Genomic DNA, 20,782 nt, shown 5'->3' with positions numbered 1-20,782 from the left:
CTTTTCCCCTCCGCACCTGCTCCAGTGGCATGATGTGATCCACCGGCCAGGAGGGACGCCAACAAGTTGTCTGAAAAGATAAATCTTATAAAATATATAGATTTCTGATAATTAAGACTGAGCTAGCAGATGAGAATCCTAGTCATTGGCCAAGCAGCATTGTACCTAATACAAGTTTCTGTGTATTCATTTGAGCCCTAACTAAGGCAGGCAGCTGGCGAAAAGCTCACATGTGGTGGTGGGGCTCAGGCAGCTTTTGGCTGAAAGATTTATCGTAACAGATATGCATTGTTTAAATCTATTTTTGTCATGGAATATCTTGTTTTCTCCATCTATAGTGATTGAAAGTTTTGCTGGGTACAGTAGTCTGGGTTGACATCCATACTCCTTTAGTACTTGTAGGATATCTACCCAAGACCTTCTGGCCTTCAGAGTTTCCATTGAGAAGTCAGGTGTGATTCTAATTGGTTTGCCTTTATATGTTACTTGGCCTTTTTCCTTTGCTGCTCTTAATATTTTCTCTTTATTCTGTAGATTTGGAGTTTTGATTATTATGTGTCGGGGGGACTTCTTTTTGTGGTCTTGTCTGTTTGGTGTCCTGTAAGCTTCTTGTACTTTCATAGGCATATCTTTCTGTAGGTTGAGGAAGTTTTCTTCTATGATTTTGTTGAATATGTTTTCTGTACCATTGAGCAGTGTTTCTTCACCTTCTTCTACACCTATTATTCTTAGGTTTGGTCTTTTCACGGTGTCCCATATTTCCTGGATATTTTGTGTTAGGGATTTGTTGGACTTGAGGTTTTCTTTGGTTGATGAATGTATATCCTCTAGCGAGTCTTCAATAGCTGAGATTCTGTCTTTTCCTCCATTTCATGTAAGTTTTTGCTTGCTTTTTCTTCTATTTCTTTAAGGGATTTTCTTGTTTCCTCTTTAAAGGTCTCTATCATCTTGCTGAGATAATTTTTGAGGTCCATCTCTTCTTCATGCACTGTGTTGGGCTTTTCAGATCTTGCTGGAGTGGAGTCCCTAGATTCTGGTGGTGTCATATTGGTCTTTCTGTTGTTGAGCGAGTTCTTATTCTGTCTTCTTCCCATATCTTCTTCCAGTAGGTGCTGGAGGGGTCTCTCTATCTCCTCTTGTGACCCAGTGGTCTGTGTGGGCCAGGGATTCAATGTCCGCAGCTCTGGATGTTCTTGCCTCTCCTGGTAGTCTCCTTACTCTGAAGGAGTTAGACCTCCATAGGGGTTAGGTGTGTGGGGGCGGGACAGGAAGTAAGAGTGGGGTGTTTCCAGGCTCTGGGAGTTCTTCATTACCTGGGCAGGTCTACCCCAAGCAGGAGCAGGTCCGGGGAGATCGGGTGGATGGGGCTTTGGAAGGGAGTTGGGTAAGAGCAGTGGATCACTCACCTTGTGCCGATCAGTCGGCAGAAAGAAAGGAAGAGTATCCTGTACCCAGATTCAGGGAGCTCCTCCCTGCCTGGGCATGTCTACTCCAAGCAGACACAAACCCGTGGAGATCTGGGTGAATGGTGCTTTGGACAGGAGTTGGGTAAGTGCAGGGGGTCACTCACCTAGTTGAGGGTCGGTCGGCGGAAAGGGCGATCCTCAACTTTTGAATGGTGTTAGAATTGTTAAGAGTTTGGGAACTCATAGATGACTAACTGTATGTCCCATGATGCATTGATTGTAAGCCCAGGGGGAACAGGTAAAATGTTAAGGTTTAAATCCAAACTACTCTTTGTGAACTCATCTGTTGATTTTCCCAAGCATGTTTGGGAAGACGAGAACCTGTATGAAGTGGGGTGGGGTGGTTACCTCCGGGGAGTGGGACACTGAGGCATTTCTCTGATTGTGTACTTGGTCCCCACACCCTTTCATTGCTGGTCGTCATGAAGTTAAAATTCCTTTCCTCCACTTTGCCTGCCTCCATGACGTTCCAGTCAGTATGGACCAACATCAACAGAGTTGATGGTCATGGACTGATGCCGTGACTCAAAACAAATATTTCCTTATATAAGTTGTTTCTTTGAGGTATTTTTTATGGCACAGAACTCCAATATACATTACAAACTCCTTTATGCATATTTCATCTGGCATCTTTAAAGCACTTGCCAAATGGTCTCTATAGTGCTATTACACCAGCATAAAAATAAGTCACCCATATTATCAAGTACCTGTCAGTGTTCAAATATCCAATAACTAGCTGCATGTGGAATCCGAAGGGGCTTCACATGTCTCTGGAATCAGTATTCTCTTAGTACAGCATCCCTGAGATCATTCTCTTTGATTGGCTTACTTCCGAGGTTAATGTCTTTAGTTAACTAGCTTTCTCATTCTCTAGAATCTCTTATAATCTGGGCATGATGACTTCCTCTCGTGGTGCTGTGCCTACACTCCTCTGTCCTGTCTGTCTCTTGTCAATCACCTGTTGGTTCTGGATGCTTTGTTAGGATCTGGTTGTTGTCACCAGAACTGTGGCTGCCACTGAACAGCCTCACTCTGGGAGGCCTGGCTTGTTCCTTCAGGAGTTCTGTCGTGTCATATTTTCTTTTGTGATTGCACTAGTCAATGATGAGTATAGTTATTTCCCTCCATGCACTGGGCTTTATCAAATAATTAGATGCATAGTTATCCTGCCTTTATAGCTGCAGAGCTGTGAAGATGGATGCTTCTCTCATTCTGAAAACAGACATTGCTTCCTACTTGGCTGTGATGGAGAATTACCCACTTTTTAGTGGTACATAACAGAAGGCAAGATAGGCACTCTCTATTTATGTATAATAATCAGGAGATCAGCATCTTCCAATGATGCCTTCAAACATATCTATCAACTTTTGTCTGTCAGTCAATTGAATTTATTATCTTTCTTTGTGATGAAACATCATCTTTAACCATTAGAATTTCCCTCAGGTCAGCACCACAAGAAATAAAATATCTTTATTGAAACCAAAGTTTATAAAACCAAGATATAAGTCATAATCAATGTTTTAAAAAGAGGGTGTATACCAAATACAGGTAATAGAAAGAAAAAGCTGAAATGGGTTATATTGTGAACATACATGAAAAGAGGGAGGAATGATATAAATTTCTAAATTTTAAAGGTTAATTAATGAGGTTTACAAAGTGGAGTCAGAAATAGATTGATAACAGGTAGTTTATTAAGGAAAACTTATTAAGTTTATTAAGTACTCATGCAAGGGAGCCAGTGACCAGGTTTGCACCAGAGCAGGAGTGACCCACAAGATGCCTCCTAGTCTGCTCAGCTAGGCAGAAGAGAAAAAAAAGGGCCGGCATGCCTGTCTCCCTACTATTTAAGCTCTTGTTATGCCATTCTGACCACACCCAAGTGGGCGTGGTTAGTGGTACCTCTAAACAGGATTTCTCCCTACATTTAATTTATAGAGAATTATTTCATATCAATATATTTAATCCAACAGATAACATTAAATTTTAAATTTGAATATAAACAAGGATTTAAAATACGTAAAGTTGGGCTGGAGAGATGCTCAATGGGTAAACCTGAGGGCTTGAGTTTAGATCCTTACCTCAGCACCTACTTAAAATTTGGGTGTGGCAGTCTTGTTCCCCCTATACCCTCCAGTTGAGGTGAGTCTGGGTTCTGCCTAGGCCCAACTCCCCCAAACCCTCCTTGGAACTTCCTGGGTCTTCCCTGCTTAGTGCACCCACCCTGGCAACCCAGACTATCCAGAGTCTGTCTGCATCACAGTCTTGACCCTCCTATACACTCAGCTTGAGCTTGAGTCTTGTCCCCCCCATGCCCTCTGCATGAGGAGAACACAAGGAGAGGCTGGACCATCCAGAGTTGCTGACATCAAAGTCTTGGCCCACCTACACTCACCAGGAGATAAGAGGAGAGGGAGAGACCCCACTGGAAAGACGACAGTATAAGAACATTTTCAGCAACAGAAAGACCAATATGACACCACCAGAATCTAGGGACTCTACATCAGCAAGACCCGAACATCCCAGTGCAGATGAAGCAGAAGAGAATGACCTTAAAAACAACTTTATGAAGATGTTAGAGACCCTCAAAGAGGAAACAAGAAAATCCCTTAAAGAAATGGAAGAAAAAACAAACAAAAATACAGGAAATGGAGGAAAAGACAAACCAAAAAATTCAAGAAATAAACAAATTTCTTAAAGAAAGCAAGGAAAGCCAAGAAAAAAAAAAAAACCAAACAAGTAAAGGAAACAATTCAAACAGTTCAAGGCTTGAAAGCTGAAATAGAAACAATAAAGAAAACACAGAATAAGAATTTATTCTTATAATATAAACACAGAATTCTGGAAATAGGAAAGCTGGGTAAGCGATCAAGAACTACAGATGTAAGTCTAACCAATAGAATACAAGAGATGGAAGAGAGATCTCAGGTGTTGAAGACTCACTAGAAGAAATAGAGTCATTGACCAAAGAAAATCTTAAGTCCTAAAATCCCTAACACAAAATATCCAGGAAATATGGGACATTGTGAAAAGGCCAAACCTAAGAATAATAGGCGAAGAAATACAGATCACAGCTACAGAAAACATTTTCAACAAAATCATAGAAGAAAACTCCCCCAATCTAAAGAAGGACATGCTTATGAGTACAAGAAGGTCACAGAACACCAAACAGACCAGACCACAAAATAGTCCCCTCTCCACATAATAACCAAAATACCAAACTTACAGAATAAAGAAATAATATTAAGAGCAGTAATGGAAAAAGGCCAAGTAACATACAAAGGCAGACCTATCAGAAGTACACCTGACTTCTCAATAGAAACTCTAAAACTGAGAAGGTCCTGGATAGATATTCTACCAACACCAAGAGATACCGATGCCAGCCCAGACTGCTATACCCAGCAAAACTTTCAATCACTATAGATGGAGAAAACAAGATATCCCATGACAAAATCAGATTTAAACAATACATATCCACTAATCCAGCTCTACAGAAAGTACTGGAAGGAAAACTCTAACCCAAGGAAGTTAACTACACTCACAAAACATAGGCAATAGATAATCCCACTTTACCAAACATCAAAAGAAAAGAAGGGGGGATTAACACATAATACCACCACCATCAACAAATGCAAAATAAACAAGAATTAACAATCAATGGTCATTAATATCTCTCAATATCAATGGTCTTAATTTGCCTATAAAAAGGTACAGGCTAACAGAATGAATACAAAGACAGAATCCATCCTTCTGTGGCATACAAGAAACACATCTCAATGTCAAAGGCACATGTTACCTCAGAGTAAAGGGTTGGGAAAAGATTCTCCAATCAAATGGACCTAAGAAACAAGCTGGTATAGCAATCCTAATATCTAACAAATTAGACTTCAAACTAAAAATCAATCAAAAGAGATGAACAAGGTTATTTCATATTCATCACAGGAAAAGTCCATCAAGATGAAGTCTCAATTCTGAACATCTATGGCCCAAATACAAAGTCACCCACATTTGTAAAAGAAACATTACTAAAACTCAAATCACACATTAAACCCCACACACTTATTGTGGGAGACTTCAACACCCCACTGTCACCACTAGACAGGACCACCAGACAGAAACTTTACCAAGAAATAAAGAAACTAACAGAAGCTATGGCCCAATTGGATTTAACAGACATTTATAGAACATTGCAACCAAACACAAAAGAATATACCTTCTTCTCAGAGACACATGGAACCTTCTCTAAAATCAACCACATTCTCGGCAACATAACAAACCTTAACAGATACACAGAAATAGGAATAGCCCCTTGTATCTTATCAAACCACCATGGCTTAAAATTAGAATTCAAGAACAACACAAATTGAATAAACCCCACAAACTCATAGAAATTGAACAAAATGCAATTACACCATTCCTGGGTCAAGGAAGAAATAAAAAAAAGAAATTAAAGACTTCCTAAAATTCAATGAGAGTGAAGACACAGCATATTCAAACTTATGGGACACTCTGAAAGCAGTACTAAGAGGAAAGTTCATAGCACTAAGTGCCGACATGAAGAAATTGGAGAATAGTCACACTAGAGAATTAACAACACAACTGAGAACTCTAGATTGAAAAGAAGAAAACTCACCCTGGAGTAGTAGATGCCAGGAAATAATCAAATTGAGGGCTGAAATCAATAAAGTAGAAACAAAGAAAACAATACAAAGAATCAATGAAACAAAGAGTTGGTTCTTTGAGAAAATCAACAAGATAAACAAACCTTTATCCAAACTTACCAAACAGCAGAGAGTGAACATGCAAATCAATAAAATCAGAAATGAAAGAGGGGACATAACAGTGGACACTGAGGAAATATAGAAAACCTTCAGGTCATACTTTGAAAACCTGTACTCCACAAAATTCGAAAATTTAAAAGAAGTGGACAATTTTCTAGATAGATATCACTTACTAAAATTAAATCAAGAACAGATAAGCAATTTATTTATTTTTTTGAGATAAGCAATTTAAATAGATCTATAACCTCTATTGAAATAGAAGCATTCATCAAAAGTCTCCCAACCCCCAAAAGCCCAGGACCAGATAGTTTCAGTGCAGAATTCTACCAGAAATTCAAAGAACAGCTAATACCAATATTCCTCAAAGTGTTCCACACAATATAAGCAGAAGGGTCATTGACAAACTCTTTTTATGAGACTACAATTACTTTGGTACCCAAGCCATACAAAGATACAACTGAGAAAGAGAACTACAGACTAATATCCCTCATGAACATTGATGCAGAAATACTCAATAAAATACTGGCAAATCCAAACCAAGAATACATCAGGGAAATCATCCACCATGATCAAGTAGGCTTCATTCCAGGGATGCAGGGATGGTTCAACATACAAAATTCATCAATGTAATTCATCATATAAACAAACTGAAAAAGAAAAAAAAAACACATGATCATCTCACTAGATGCTGAAAAAGCCTTTGACAAAATCCAACACCTATTCATGATAAATGTCCTGAAGAGATCAGAGATAACAGGAACATACCTAAACATAATAAAGGCAATATACAGCAAACTAACAGCCAACATCAAACTAAATGGAGAGAAATTCAATGCAATTCCTCTAAAATCAGGAACAAGACAAGGCTGTCCACTCTCTCCATATCTCTTCAATATTGTACTCGAAGTTCTAGCTACAGCAACAAAAGGAGATCAAGGGGATACAAATCAGAAAGGAAGAAGTCAAACTTTCACTACTTGCAGATGATATGATAGTTTACATAAGTGACCCGAACAATTCTACCAGCGAGCTGATAAACACCTTCAGCAAAGTGGCAGAATACAAGATTAACTAAAAAAAATCAGGAGCCCTACTATATAAGACAATAAATGGGCTGGAAAAGAAATCAGAGAAACATCACCCTTCACAATGGCAACAAACAACATAAAAAAATCTTGGGGTAACACTAACCAAACAAGTGAAAGACCTGTACAGCAAGAACTTTGAGTCTTTAAAGAGAGAAATTAAAGAAAATACCAGAAAATGGAAAGATCTCCCATGCTCTTGGATAGGTGGGATCAACATAGTAAAAATGGCAATCTTTCCAAAAGCAATCTACAGATTCAATGCAATCCCCATCAAAATACTGACACAATTCTTCACAGACATTCAAAGAACAATACTAAACTTTATATAGAAAAACAAAAAAACTCAGGATAGCCAAAACAACCGTGTACAATAAAGGAAGTTCCAGAGGCATCACCATCCCTGACTTCAAGCTCTACTGTAGAGCTACAGTGATGAAAACAGCTTGGTGTGAGCACAAAAACAGTCAGGTAGACCAATGGAATCAAGTTGAAGACTCTGATATTAACCCACATACTTATGAACACCTGATTTTTGACAAAGAAGCTAAAACTATACAATGGAAAAAAGAAAGCATTTTCAACAAATGGTGCTGGCATAACTGGATGCTGGAAAGTAGAAGACTGCAGATAGATCCTTATCTATCACCATGCACAAAAATTAAGTCCAAATGGATCAAAGACCTCAACATAAATCCAGCCACAGCGATCCTCTTAGAAGAGAAAGTGGGAGGTACTGTTGAACGATTTGGTACAGGAGATCGCTTCATGAACATAACTCCTCTAGCACAGATACTGAGGTCAACAATTAATAAATGGGACCTCCTGAAACTGAGAAGCTTCTGTAAGGCCAAGCACAGAGTTAACAAGACAAAATAGCAACTCACAGAATGGGAAAGATCTTCACTGATCCCACATCTGATAGAGGCCTAATTTCCAAAATATACAAAGAACTCAATAAGCTAGTCACCAAAACACCAAACATTTCAGTTAAAAAGTGGGATTCAAAACTAGAGAATTCTCAATAGAGGAATCTAAAATGGCTGAAAGACACTTAAGAAATTGTTCAGCATCCTTAGCCATCAGGGAAATGCAAATCAAAACAACTCTGAAATACCATCTTACTCCTGTCAGAATGGCTAAAATAAAAACACCAATGACAGTTTATGCTGGAGAGGATGTGGAGAAAGGGGAACACTTCTCCACTGCTGGTGGGAGTGCAAACTTGTGCAGCCACTTTGGACATCAGTATGGCGGTTTCTCAGGAAAATGGGAATCAGTCTACCACAAGATCCAGCAATTCCACTCTTAGGCATATACCCAAAAGATGCACATTCATGCAACAAGGACATCTGTTCAACTATGTTCATAGAAGCATTTTTTGTAATAGACAGAACCTGGAAGCAACCTAGATGCCCCTCAACTGAAGAATGGATAGAGAAAATGTGGTACATTTACACAATGGAGTACTACTCAGCGACAAAAGAAAATGAAATCTTGAAATTCACAGGCAAATGGATGGAACTGGAAGAAACCATCCTGAGTGAGGTAACCCAGTGACAAAAAGACAAACATGGTATGTTCTCATTCATATAGGGATATTAGACATAGAGCAAAGGATTATCAGCCTACAATCCACACCTGCAGAGAAACTAGGAAACAAGGAGGACCCTAAGGGAAAAAGACATGGTCTCCTGAAGAAGGGGAAAGGGACAAGATCTTCTGAGCAAACTGGGAGCATGGGGTGGTGGAGAAGGGAGAGAGGTAGGAAAAAGAGAAGGGGAGGAGGGGGAGGAGAACAAGAGGGATCAGGAAAACTGAGACAGGGGAGGAATAGAGGAGGGCAAGAAAAGAGATACCAGAATAGAGGGAGCCAGTATAGGTTTAAAGAGAAATCTGGCACTAGGGAAATGCTTAGGGATCCACAGGGATGACCCCAACTAAGAATCTAGGCAGAAGTGGAGAGGCGCCGTTGATGCCCTTCCTGTATAATGAGATTCATGATTACCTTAATTGCCATCCTAGAGCCTTCATCCAGTAGCTGATGGAAACAGAAGCAGGCACTCACAGCTAAGCATTGAGCCATACTCCTGGAATCCAGTTGTAGAGAGGGAGGAGGGATGAGCAAAGAAGTCAAGACAGTGCTGGAGAAACCTACAGAACTAGCTGACCCGACCTTGTGAGAGCACACAGACCCCAGTCTCAAAGCTGGGGAACCAGCATTGGACCAAACCCTCTAAATGTGGGTGCCAGTTAGGAGGCCTGGGCAGTCTATGGGACCTCTGACAGTGGAGCCAGTATTTAACCCTAGCGTATAAATAGACTTCGGGAGCCCATTCCCTATGGAGGGATACTATTTCAGTCCAGATCCACAGAGGAGGGCCTAGGCCCTACCCCAAATGATATGATAGACTTTGATGATCCCCCATGGAAGGCCTTACGGTCCTTGGGGAGTAGGTGGGGGATGGGTTGGGGGGTTGGTAGGGGTCATGAGAGGATGGAAGGGATAGGGAATGGGAGGATTGATATATAAAATGATTCTTTCTAAATAATCATTTAGATTAGTTGGTGTATCATGTCCTCAGAGCTGGAGGACAGAGACAGGGGACTACTGGGAGATTCCTGGCCAATCAGCCTAGACTAATGAATGGGCTTCAGGTGAAGTGAAAGATCATGGCTCGAAGAAATAATGTGGAAAGTGATAGTGTGGATACATAAATGTTCACATGCATGCATTCATACAACACACACACACACACACATACACATACACACATACACACACACACATACACACACATACACACACACATACACACACACACACACACATACACACACACACACACACACACACACACACACACACACATACACACACACACACACACACACACACACACACACACACACACACACACACACACACACACACACACACACACACATACACACACACACACACACACACACACACACACACATACACACACACACACACACACACACACACACACACACACACACACATACACACACACACACACACACACACACACACACACACACACACACACACACACATACACACACACACACACACACACACACACACACACACATACACACACACACACATACACACACACACACACACACACACACACACACACACACACACACACACACACACACACACATACACACACACACATACACACACACACACACACACACACACACATACACACACACACATACACACACACATACACACACACACATACACACACACACATACACACACACACATACACACACACACACACACACACACACATACACACACACACACATACACACACACACACCACACACACACACACACACACATATACACACACACATACACACATACACACACATATACACACCACACACATACACACACACACACCACACACACATACACACACACACATACACACACACATACACACATACACACACATATACACACCACACACATATACACACACACACACACCACACACACATACACACACACACATACACACACACATACACACACACACCACACACACATATACACACTACACACACACACACATATACACACCACACACACACACACACATACACACACACATACACACACACACACACACACATACACACATACACACACACACACACACACATATACACACCACACACACACACACCACACACACATATACACACCACACACACACACACACATACACACACACATACACACACACACACCACACACACACACACACACACACATACACACATACACACACACACATATACACACCACACACACACATACACACACAGAGAGAGAGACACACACACACACATACACACCACACACATATACACAACACACACACACACACACATATACACACCACATACACACACACATACACACACACATACACACACATACACACACACCACACACACACACACACACATACACACATACACACACACATATACACACCACACACACACATACACACACAGAGAGAGAGAGACACACACACACACATACACACCACACACATATACACAACACACACACACACACACACACACACACACACACACACACACCATACACAAAAGAGATGGAAAATAAAATAAAGCACAATAAGGAAATTTAAGAGAAAGTGCTTACCTATAATCATAATTTAAAATTCACCACAGTTCTCTCAGTAACTGATAAACAGGCAAAAACTAGCAATTCAAAGTTAGAATTAAACAAAGAGTGACAGCCACTGTACGTAATTGACCTAGATAGCACACTACACCCAGCAACCGCAGAATACAACTTCCTTCCAGCGCATAGAACACGGCTGAACTCACTGAGCAGTGTCCTAAAATCCATGGCTACCTGAAAACAGAATGTGCCATCCTGAGAGACAAGATCTTTGCAGCTACGTTACTTGGCATGAGGCAGTAAGAGGCCATATTCCAATATGTCTGGCTCCCCTGTAAGAACCAATCAGGATGCAGAAAAATTCCCAGAAGGAAGCAATACACGTAAAGAGTGGGCGGAGATGGGGTAAGGAAGTCCCAAGACAAGAAACCACAGATCACTGGGAGCTACTATATGCTGGGAGACGACAAGGAGGGGATTTTTTGGAGATTTCAAGGACTTCATAGTGTTGCCAATAACTTGATTTGAGATCAGTGGGAATATAACCTTTCATTCCTTGTGATATGGGTTCCTGAGGAAGCTGACTCCCTAGGAGAGAAGCGGTCTGCTTTCACCTAGCAATGTGAGCCATGCACCCTCACCCTTCTCCCTCACGGGTGCTGCAACTCTGTAGCTCCATGTCCAATTTCAGACCTCGGTCACCACAAGGTCCCTATGTGTTCATCCCCATCGACTGCTTTTGATATCACACAAAGGCATCCCTTCATTTGAAGACTCTTCTGATGCAGGGTGAGAAGGCTGTTTCCTGACTCTCAGTTATAAACAACACTTAGGAAGACACTGTGAGTGATAAAGTGGTGAGGACCAGCTGCAGGGTTGTGAAGGTTCTATCCCGATTTCCCCTTCTGGATTCACTTCCTTATCAGGCTGCTGGGGAGGCTAGCCTGCCTATTATACTGCCCACGAGGACACAAGGCTGGGCTTTTGTTGTTAAATATTTTTTTTTTTAGTTTGACTGTTCCCATGAGCAACTATGTCATACCAAATCTTCCTTTCTTATCCACTAATCTGGTCAGATTTCTCTCAAAATGATGAGGATTTGAGTTCTACCTTCACAGCCCTCCTCATTTTGATGAGTGTACCTAATCAATGCTAGTTACTAAAAGTTCAATTCCTCCTTACTGACAATTTCCATTAGCATTTCAAGGGGTTATTTTGGGGGGGGTATAAAATTTATTAAACGTAAAAGAATATTACCACTAATGAATGCAGACAAGTGAGGACACAGTGGGACTGGCTGGAAGATGGCTAACTCTTTGGAGAGTGAACAGGTTTAAGGGACTGGTAGCTGATTGGTCTGATTGGTCAAAGGGCTCATGCCAAACACCACAGGACAGCCATCAGGACATCAAGTGGCTGCCCTATGAGTCCACAAGGCCTCTCCTACTGGATCTAGGGCTTCAAGGACAGCACACCCAAAAGCAAACACAGTGGCCAAGGCTGGGCTGGAGTCACGGCAACACCACGGCAAGACATTTAATTGGAGGATTTCCACAAACTATACATGACCTTCGAGCCACCACAATTCAGTGAAATAGAAAGCATTAAGTTACAGCTGTGGGAAGAGAAGGCAGCACGAGTCAGTGGCACCTTCCGATCCTGGTGGCTCCGTGGGCGAGGAGAGGGGAAGGTTAGACAAGCCCCTCCCCTCATGTACACATTACTTTGATTGATATTAAATTGTATTGAAAAAAATCGACTAAAAAGCAAACGCTACTCTATGTCGGGTGGAGATGGAGAAAGAATGAGTCCTTGAAGCGGAAGGAGGCAGCCGCGGAAGGCTGTGGCTGTGGCCCCCAGGGTCACTCTCGCTGTTCTGTCTTTACTTTTAGTGGCTGAAGGAAGGTCCGATTCTTCTTCTCCTTCTTCCCCTTTGTATTTGCCTGGAAATTTTGCCAACTGTCCACTCACCCATCCCGGCTTTCCTCTGCTACCACCTTCTCCTTCTCGCTTGGCTTTTTCTTGAGCTTCGATAGCCTCTTCTCTTTGTCGCTTCCTTTCATGCATTCCTTTTTCTTCTCTCTCTTTCCTTTTAATTCCCAGCTCAGCAAACAGTTTCATGGTCTGTTTGTAGACCGCCTGTTTGAACAGTTCGGGATCATCTTCCTCTACATTTGTAGGCTTGCCTTCCTTCTTTAGTTGTCCCCCCTCCCTCCGCCCCGCCCTTTAACAGTGTGTCCCATGTATTCGTTTCCCGCCTGAATTACATCCAGGGCCCTCTTCTTTTGTTCCTGGTCTGGTAGCAACTTGTAAGCTTTGTCCACAGCTTCAAAAGCCTCCTGTGCCCTGTAAATATCGTCTCGATTCTTGTCAGGACGCACCAATATAGACAACTGGCAAAACCTCTCTTTTATTTCTTCACTGTCACTTCAGGATCTATCTGAAGAACCCCAAATGGGTTCAGACTAAAGTCAGAAGAACCAGAACGAGTCAATCTTTCGATCTGAGTTTCGGACGTTAGAACTGGATTTCTCTTCTCTATTTGCTTCACCTCGCTGCAAATGTGAAGGTCAGAAATGCCTCCTCTGTGCTGCCTCTGCCGCCCGAAACCCTGCTCTCTCCTGAAGCTGCCATTTTCCCTCAAAGGGTTCTTGACCTCAGCTATTTGAGACATCTTTGTAATATTTCTATGGACATACCAGAATACCAGCATTTGATATACCTTCTGAACACATTTTGATTTTTTGCAAGACAAATTCCTCTTTTTTGCTCTCATTTCCAAAAGTCCCTGGGATTACTTTTTGAGGTGGATTATCATGTTGTAGATTAATTTGTTCAGGTTTTTCTTTAAAAAACAACAAGGTCAAATGTGATTTATTGAGGTTATAAGTTGGGTTGAATGCTGACCTTTCTCCCCCGTGGACATGGTGGGTTCTCTTTACTCAGGCATCACTCATCCACATCCACAACACTGGACTTTTCCCTTCTTCCTAAGTTGTTTAGAGAATTAAATTGTAAGATTCACTCCTAAATGTTGCCTAGTTATTAATGATAAGTTTTGGAGAATGAACTTACCTTTTCTGGGTTTTAGATTTTACTTATATTTCATTACATTATTATATATAATGTGTATATAATATTATATGTTAGCACTGTATCGTAACATGACTTTAGGACAGGCAAAGTGCTCAGTGGGAATAACGGAGTCAAGGCACACATACAAGTAGATACTGCAGGAGCAGGAAATTCAGTGGGATGCTGGAGTTGAGCAGAGCGTGCAAGCATGAGCACTGGATTGCAGAGGATCGGCACTGCGGGGTTGCTGGTGAAAACCATGCTTTATTTTCTAGGAGGTCAGTAGTCATATTGAGAAAAATAGAAGTTGACATTATATCAAGTCAAACATGAAAAATAAATTTATATGAGTGAATAAATAAACAAATGATAAAAGAGTTTCAGAGACTCATAGTGGGTATCAGCTCAATCCCGAAGGATGAAAGACCTAAAGTGATTAGAGTAAGGCTCTCTGAACATGACACAGAAACAAATGACTGAACTCAAAACACTGAGTATAAGAACTTGTGTGGAGCAAAAGACACATGGTGAAGTATAGCCCCAAAGTGGAAATGATATTGTAAAACCAAACAATCTTATATGTGGAGTGGACATGGTAAAAACATCTGAACAGTGAAGTTACAAACAAAACAACCAAGTGGTCACTAGATACATGAATGAGAAGTTCCCAATTGTTAGCCAACAGAGACATACAAACTAAGGACTTGGAGAGTCCAAGCAAATTAAAATTAGTAGCTTTTACAAAAGACTAATTTTTGCGTACCCTATTACTAAGCAACTGCACTTACAACAATCTCCAACAGAAATCCTCTCATGCAGGAGAAAGACAAGACCATGGCAGCACACCTTGGCAGACAGTAACGACAAACCATACCCATTTCCCGAGAAGCAGAGCACATGATGTCCTCAAGCTGCAATCACACACAGCAACACCAACCATGCAACTTTCACTGTACACAAACACGTGCATTTATCTTAGGAAGATAATGATGAGCAACAGAAATCAAGAACAAAGACACATAGGTGGACTTTTCTTACAGACTGCTTTCAGAAGGCAATGGGAACTGTGGTCAAAATCTAGTCAAGCATTGGAGTTGGGGCAGAATGCCTGGGGTTGTATGGAGGATATTATGGGATTGTGCAGTGTGGGTTTAAATGCATTCATTTTTAATATATGCATATATGTACATATATAATATGTATATATTCACACTACTGCATTAACTTTACACTATGGCTCTTTGTGAGAGAGACTCTATGCTAGACATGGTTCACTGGGACCATGGAACTCATTATGAAGAACACTTGGCAACACATTTAAAATTATGTGATGTGACTTATAATATTTTTATTTATGTGTATGTGTGTTTGTCTGTTAATATGGGCAAGTGTATGCAGTTGCCCATGGAGGCAAAAAGCTGGGGTGGGGTCCATGGAGATAGAGTTATAGGCCATTTTTTTTTGGTTTTTTTGAAACAGGGTCTCTCTGTGGCTTTGAAGCCTATCCTGGTACTCACTCTGTAGGCCAGGCTGGCCTCGAACTCACAGAGATCCACCTGCCTCTGCCTCGTGAGTGCTGGGATTAAAGGTGTGAGCCACCAACGTCTGGCTTGAGCCTCTTGATATGGGTGCTGAGAAGTGAACTCTGGTCTTCTGCAAGAACACCAAGCACTCTTAACTGTTGAGCCACCTCTCCAGCCACTGGAGCTATTTTAGACATTTTTCATCTCAGTGGTGTGGAGAGAGCCGAAAGAAACTAAAGGGGAGCAGAAGCTTTGCACGCATGTGTACATGCTCACAAGGGGTCACCCAGACATGCCAGCACTGCATCTGTGGGATCAGGAAGAGGGATTTGGCCTTACCCATTTATCCAGTTTTTTGCATAAGTCCAAATATCTATCTTCTCTCATAGAAAAGAAAAAAAAAACTCTTTCAATCCCAACACAAGTAAATCATGTTCATTGCTTGGAAAGTAGAAAGTGGCTTGGAACTTGCTCTGCTTCTCAGCAGAGTGGCGCTCTGCTTCCCGCTTAGCCAGTACCTGGTCTGTAACGTGCTGTCAAGAACCATTGCAGAGTGGATGAAAGGAAAAGACCACACAGTGTTTCATTGGAAATCTTCCCTCCAGCCCTAGGACAGCCCCTCACTGCCCACCCTCCTTCATAAGGCTGTGTCTCTGTCCCAACCTCCTCAGGGCATCCTTCACATCTTTGTTGCGCAGACTGTAGATGAGGGGGTTGAGCATGGGGATGACCAGGGTGTAGAAGACAGAGACTACTTTCCCCTGCTCCATGGAGGCTACTGCTCCTGGCTGTGCATACATGACAAATACAGTTCCGTAAAACAAGGACACAGCTGTCATGTGTGAACCACAGGTTGAGAAGACTTTGTGCCGCCCTGACCCTGAGCGCATTCGGAGAATGGTTGCTGTGATGTAGCCATAGGAGATGAGGACCACGAGAGTGGTAGACACAATGATGAGCCCACAGATGCCAAACATGACAAGCTCATTGAGGGTTGTGTTAGCACAGGCCAGCTGGAGCAGCGGGGGCACGTCACAGTAGAAGTGGTCAATACGGTTGGAGCTGCAGAAGGGCAGCTGGAATGTGAGGCTGGTCTGTACAATGGAGTTCAGGCAGCCTCCACAGTAGGTACCCAGAACCAGACGGGCACAGGTCATGGGGCACATGGTCACAGGGTACCTCAGGGGACTGCAGATGGCCATGAAACGGTCATAAGCCATTACTGCTAAGAGGAAGCCTTCGGTAGTAACCAGAAGGGAAAAAAAGAAGAACTGAGTGGCACATCCCGCAAAGCTGATGACCTTAGAGGAGGAAAGGAATATGGCCATGGCTTTAGGGGCAATGACAGAGGAATAGCAGAGGTCGACAAAGGACAGGTTCTTAAGGAAGAAGTACATGGGGGAGTGCAGGCGGGCATCCAGGGTGATGACCACGATCATGGTGAGGTTGCCCAGGACAGTCACCACGTACAGGGCCAGGAAGACAGCGAAGAGCAGGGCCTGGGTCTCTGCACCTCCCCCAAATCCCACCAGCACAAATCCCTGCAAGGACACTGCTGAGAGACTTCCATTTCTGTGGATGGGTGTGGCCATGAGTGGGGACAGGTGCAGAGACTCGGTAGATGGAGGCAGTGAGAGGGAGCAGATCTCACTGGGCACAGTGGATGTTCCACAGACTGCAGTAACCCATTCTCCAACGTCCAAAAGTCCGCCAGCTACTGTGATCTACCAGATGGTCTTGAGCGGCCTGAAAGGGGAACATTTCCTCTGACTTACTCGGTTCTCAGGGGTTTACTGAGCCCTCCCTCTGCAGGAAAACTGGACAATGCTTTGAGGACATAGAGAGACTTCCAGAGCTGAGTGACTGAGTATAGACAGCCTTTCAAGGTCCCCAGGCCTGCCTCTTAGTCACTTGTCCTCCTCCACTGGTTACAGCAGTGGAGGTTAACTGTAGGAAACTGTAGGAAACAGCCCTCGCCATGCTGAGGCTTGCCTCTGTATACCCTGCAGGATGCTCAACAGCTGTACTTCCAAGTCTGGTCCACAATAACAATCAGTGCACACATCCTCTGCTTGCTAGAGAATGTGAGGGTCTCCAGATAACAACTAGATGTTGGATATTGGTGAAGGGGCAGCTGAGACCCATGTCCTGGGAAACAGCTGAAGTGGGCTCCAGATATATTTGGGGCATGCTTGGAGTCTCCCACTGGATCTCACTGCCAGTTCTACTCCCTGCTCCACTCCATCTTTGGAGGTTTGTAAAGTCATGTCCTTTGCCACTTAAAACCAGCAAGAGCTGGTGTCCGGCCTCCGGGCCATTCATAGTCACCTTTTCTAATTCATAGTGATCATAGCATCTACAGATTAGGGGTGTCCTCAAAGTGAATGGTTATGATGGCCATGCTATTGGCCAATAAATCAGTGCAGGGAGGTGCCAAACTGAGTATTTTGGATAGAGAGAAGAGGGTATCTGTACCCCATTATACTGGAGGCTTGGGGACTTGTCTGGTCTGAGTGAGTTCATTTGCTGTGCTCTCTACACTCCTCCCTCCCAGTTCCCCCTCACACATGTGGAGTGATGTGGAGGCTGGAGTACACATCCCAGCCCATCTTGCCCTACATGGGTGATTTTTCTCACTGTGAGCTCAAAGGTGGGCATGGGATGGCTTTGTGCTCACACTCTTGACACACCAGTAAGTGGTCACAGTACTGGCCACAGAGATCTCTCCATGGCGATACGTGTGATATGTAAATGAAAGTTGGTCTTTTGTTTCCAGTTGCAACAAGGGCAAACTTCATCTTCCCAGGTTACTGAAGGAAAATATTATCCAAGGATGTTTGTGCAAGGCACGGGCTGCGAACTCAGTTCTGTTGTGGGAGAACTGGCAGGCACTGTGTGAAGGGCCAGCCTGCGCTCCCCTTGCCTTGTCCCTCATGAGGCAGCACCATCACAGTGTTCTGTGAGATGACTGGATTGAAACCCTTGTACAAGTAGAGCTGCTGTTTAATAAGTCCCCTAAACTACACGCCCTAATGTGTGCCAAAGCCAGGGATGAGCTGCATGAGTCACTTTAATGAGGCAGGCCCTGAGAGTACACTCTACATCCACATGGATGGTCCCCACTCCTGACAGGTGACACAATGAACTTACCTTTCTTAGGTAAGAGTCAGGTGTACCCCCAGGGTCGCACGGCTAACACCCATGTGCCCAGTGCCCCATGCTGATGAGCCTGGTCTGTGATGGGTACGGAGAGGCAGGCGTCAGTTGGTTCTAGACCTTCTTCATATCAGCTGTGGACACCTGAGCCATGGAGTGAGGTGGGCCACATGAGCAGAGCTGGGCACCCGGGTCCCTGTAAGAGACTGGCTGTGTGGGAGATGGTTGTGGTAGGTTCTGGGTCTTGTAAGAGAAAAGGCAGGGTTTCCTCACTTCAGCTGCTCTCCTGTCACCGCTAACAGGGTGTGGAGGGCCTGCCCTTGGGGTCACTCTGCTGGATAGGATGCTCTGTACCTATTGTTGTGACTCTTGGCCTCCAGTGGCCAATTAAGGAGGTTCCGGCCACTGGCAGCTGGGACTCTAATGCCCTGGGCTCCAGAGGCAGAAGAGCGGCTACAGCCAATCTCTGCTTTGACATTCACTCTTTATGGCAGTGGTTCTCAACTTCCTAACGCTGTGGCCCTTTAACACAGTTCCTCATGATGTGGTGACCTCCAGCCATGACATTATTTTCATTGCTACTTCACAACTGCAATTTTGCTACAGTTATGAATCATAATGTAAATATCTGCTATGTGAGCCCAAAGGGGTCACAACCCCATAGGTAGAGAACCGCTGCTCTATGGGCTGGCAGGAAGCCTGCAGTCCTCTGGAAACCTTGAAGGAACTACCAGAATCACAGCAGAGGCAACTCAGGACCACCCGTATCCTGTGTCCCTCACTAGAGCAGTCATTCCTATGGGGCAATGTGACCTCCTGGTCACAGCCCATTCATTCCCTTGTTGCTCCCTCTAACTCACTTTGTTAGTGTGGGAAGAATGGCATAGGGAACCCTCCCTAGGGGAGATGGCCAGCTCACCACACTCTAGATGGCAAGTAGGTCTACATAGTCTGCTAACTCTGCAAATACAGAACCCTTGATGTCACTAGAAGCCTGGGTAGATAGATGACTCTCATCCCCTTTCTGTTCCTCTCTGAATGTTTCAGGTTTGAAAATCTAACAGCTTGTTGCTTGGAGGAGTTTGAGTCAGTAAGCAATGATCCAACCAAAGAGATGGAAAAGACAAGTCTCCTCACAGGGGCCAGAGTAACCCCTTCCTTCCAGCAGCAGTTAGCTGTGTTCCCAGTGTACATCTGATGCTCTCTGGATTGCATTATGACCTTATGTCACAGATCACAACCCTCTTCAGTTTTGCTCTTAAGATCTCTGAGTTTGAGGCAGCAGCCACATTTCCACCTGCAGGTGGCAAGGTCAGAAACTGCCCACCTGAGTTCTAAGACATGCTTTGTATATCCTTCCCCATCCTGCTATAGTGCGTCACCAGGGCACACCTGTGCCTCCACTAACATCTCAGATAATGGTCAGCAATGTTGCTATGCCTGCAGACAACCATTGACAGTGTCATGTGTAAACTGTGTT

General features: G+C 43.3%; 1 protein-coding gene and 1 pseudogene across 1 annotated transcript; both read right to left on the bottom strand.

Moving 5' to 3' along the window:
- Positions 1-13,410: 13,410 nt before the first annotated feature.
- LOC100768905 lies at positions 13,411-14,182 on the bottom strand (annotated as a pseudogene).
- A 2,584-nt stretch (positions 14,183-16,766) lies between these two features.
- On the bottom strand, positions 16,767-17,738 carry LOC100768611 (olfactory receptor 12). The gene has a single exon (XM_027396091.1). The coding sequence runs from the start codon at positions 17,736-17,738 to the stop codon at positions 16,767-16,769; it is 972 nt and encodes a 323-aa protein (XP_027251892.1).
- Positions 17,739-20,782: the final 3,044 nt, after the last annotated feature.

This window comes from Cricetulus griseus, chromosome 2 (genome assembly GCF_003668045.3).
Source record: "Cricetulus griseus strain 17A/GY chromosome 2, alternate assembly CriGri-PICRH-1.0, whole genome shotgun sequence".
NCBI lineage: Eukaryota > Metazoa > Chordata > Mammalia > Rodentia > Cricetidae > Cricetulus > Cricetulus griseus.
The sequence above is the reverse complement of the archived record's forward strand: the minus strand, read 5'-3'. Positions and strand labels throughout refer to the sequence as shown.

Excerpts from the sequence above, each read along its gene's own strand:
- LOC100768611 (XM_027396091.1), bottom strand. The coding sequence starts at position 17,738 with ATGGCCACACCCATCCACAGAAATGGAAGTCTCTCAGCAGTGTCCTTG.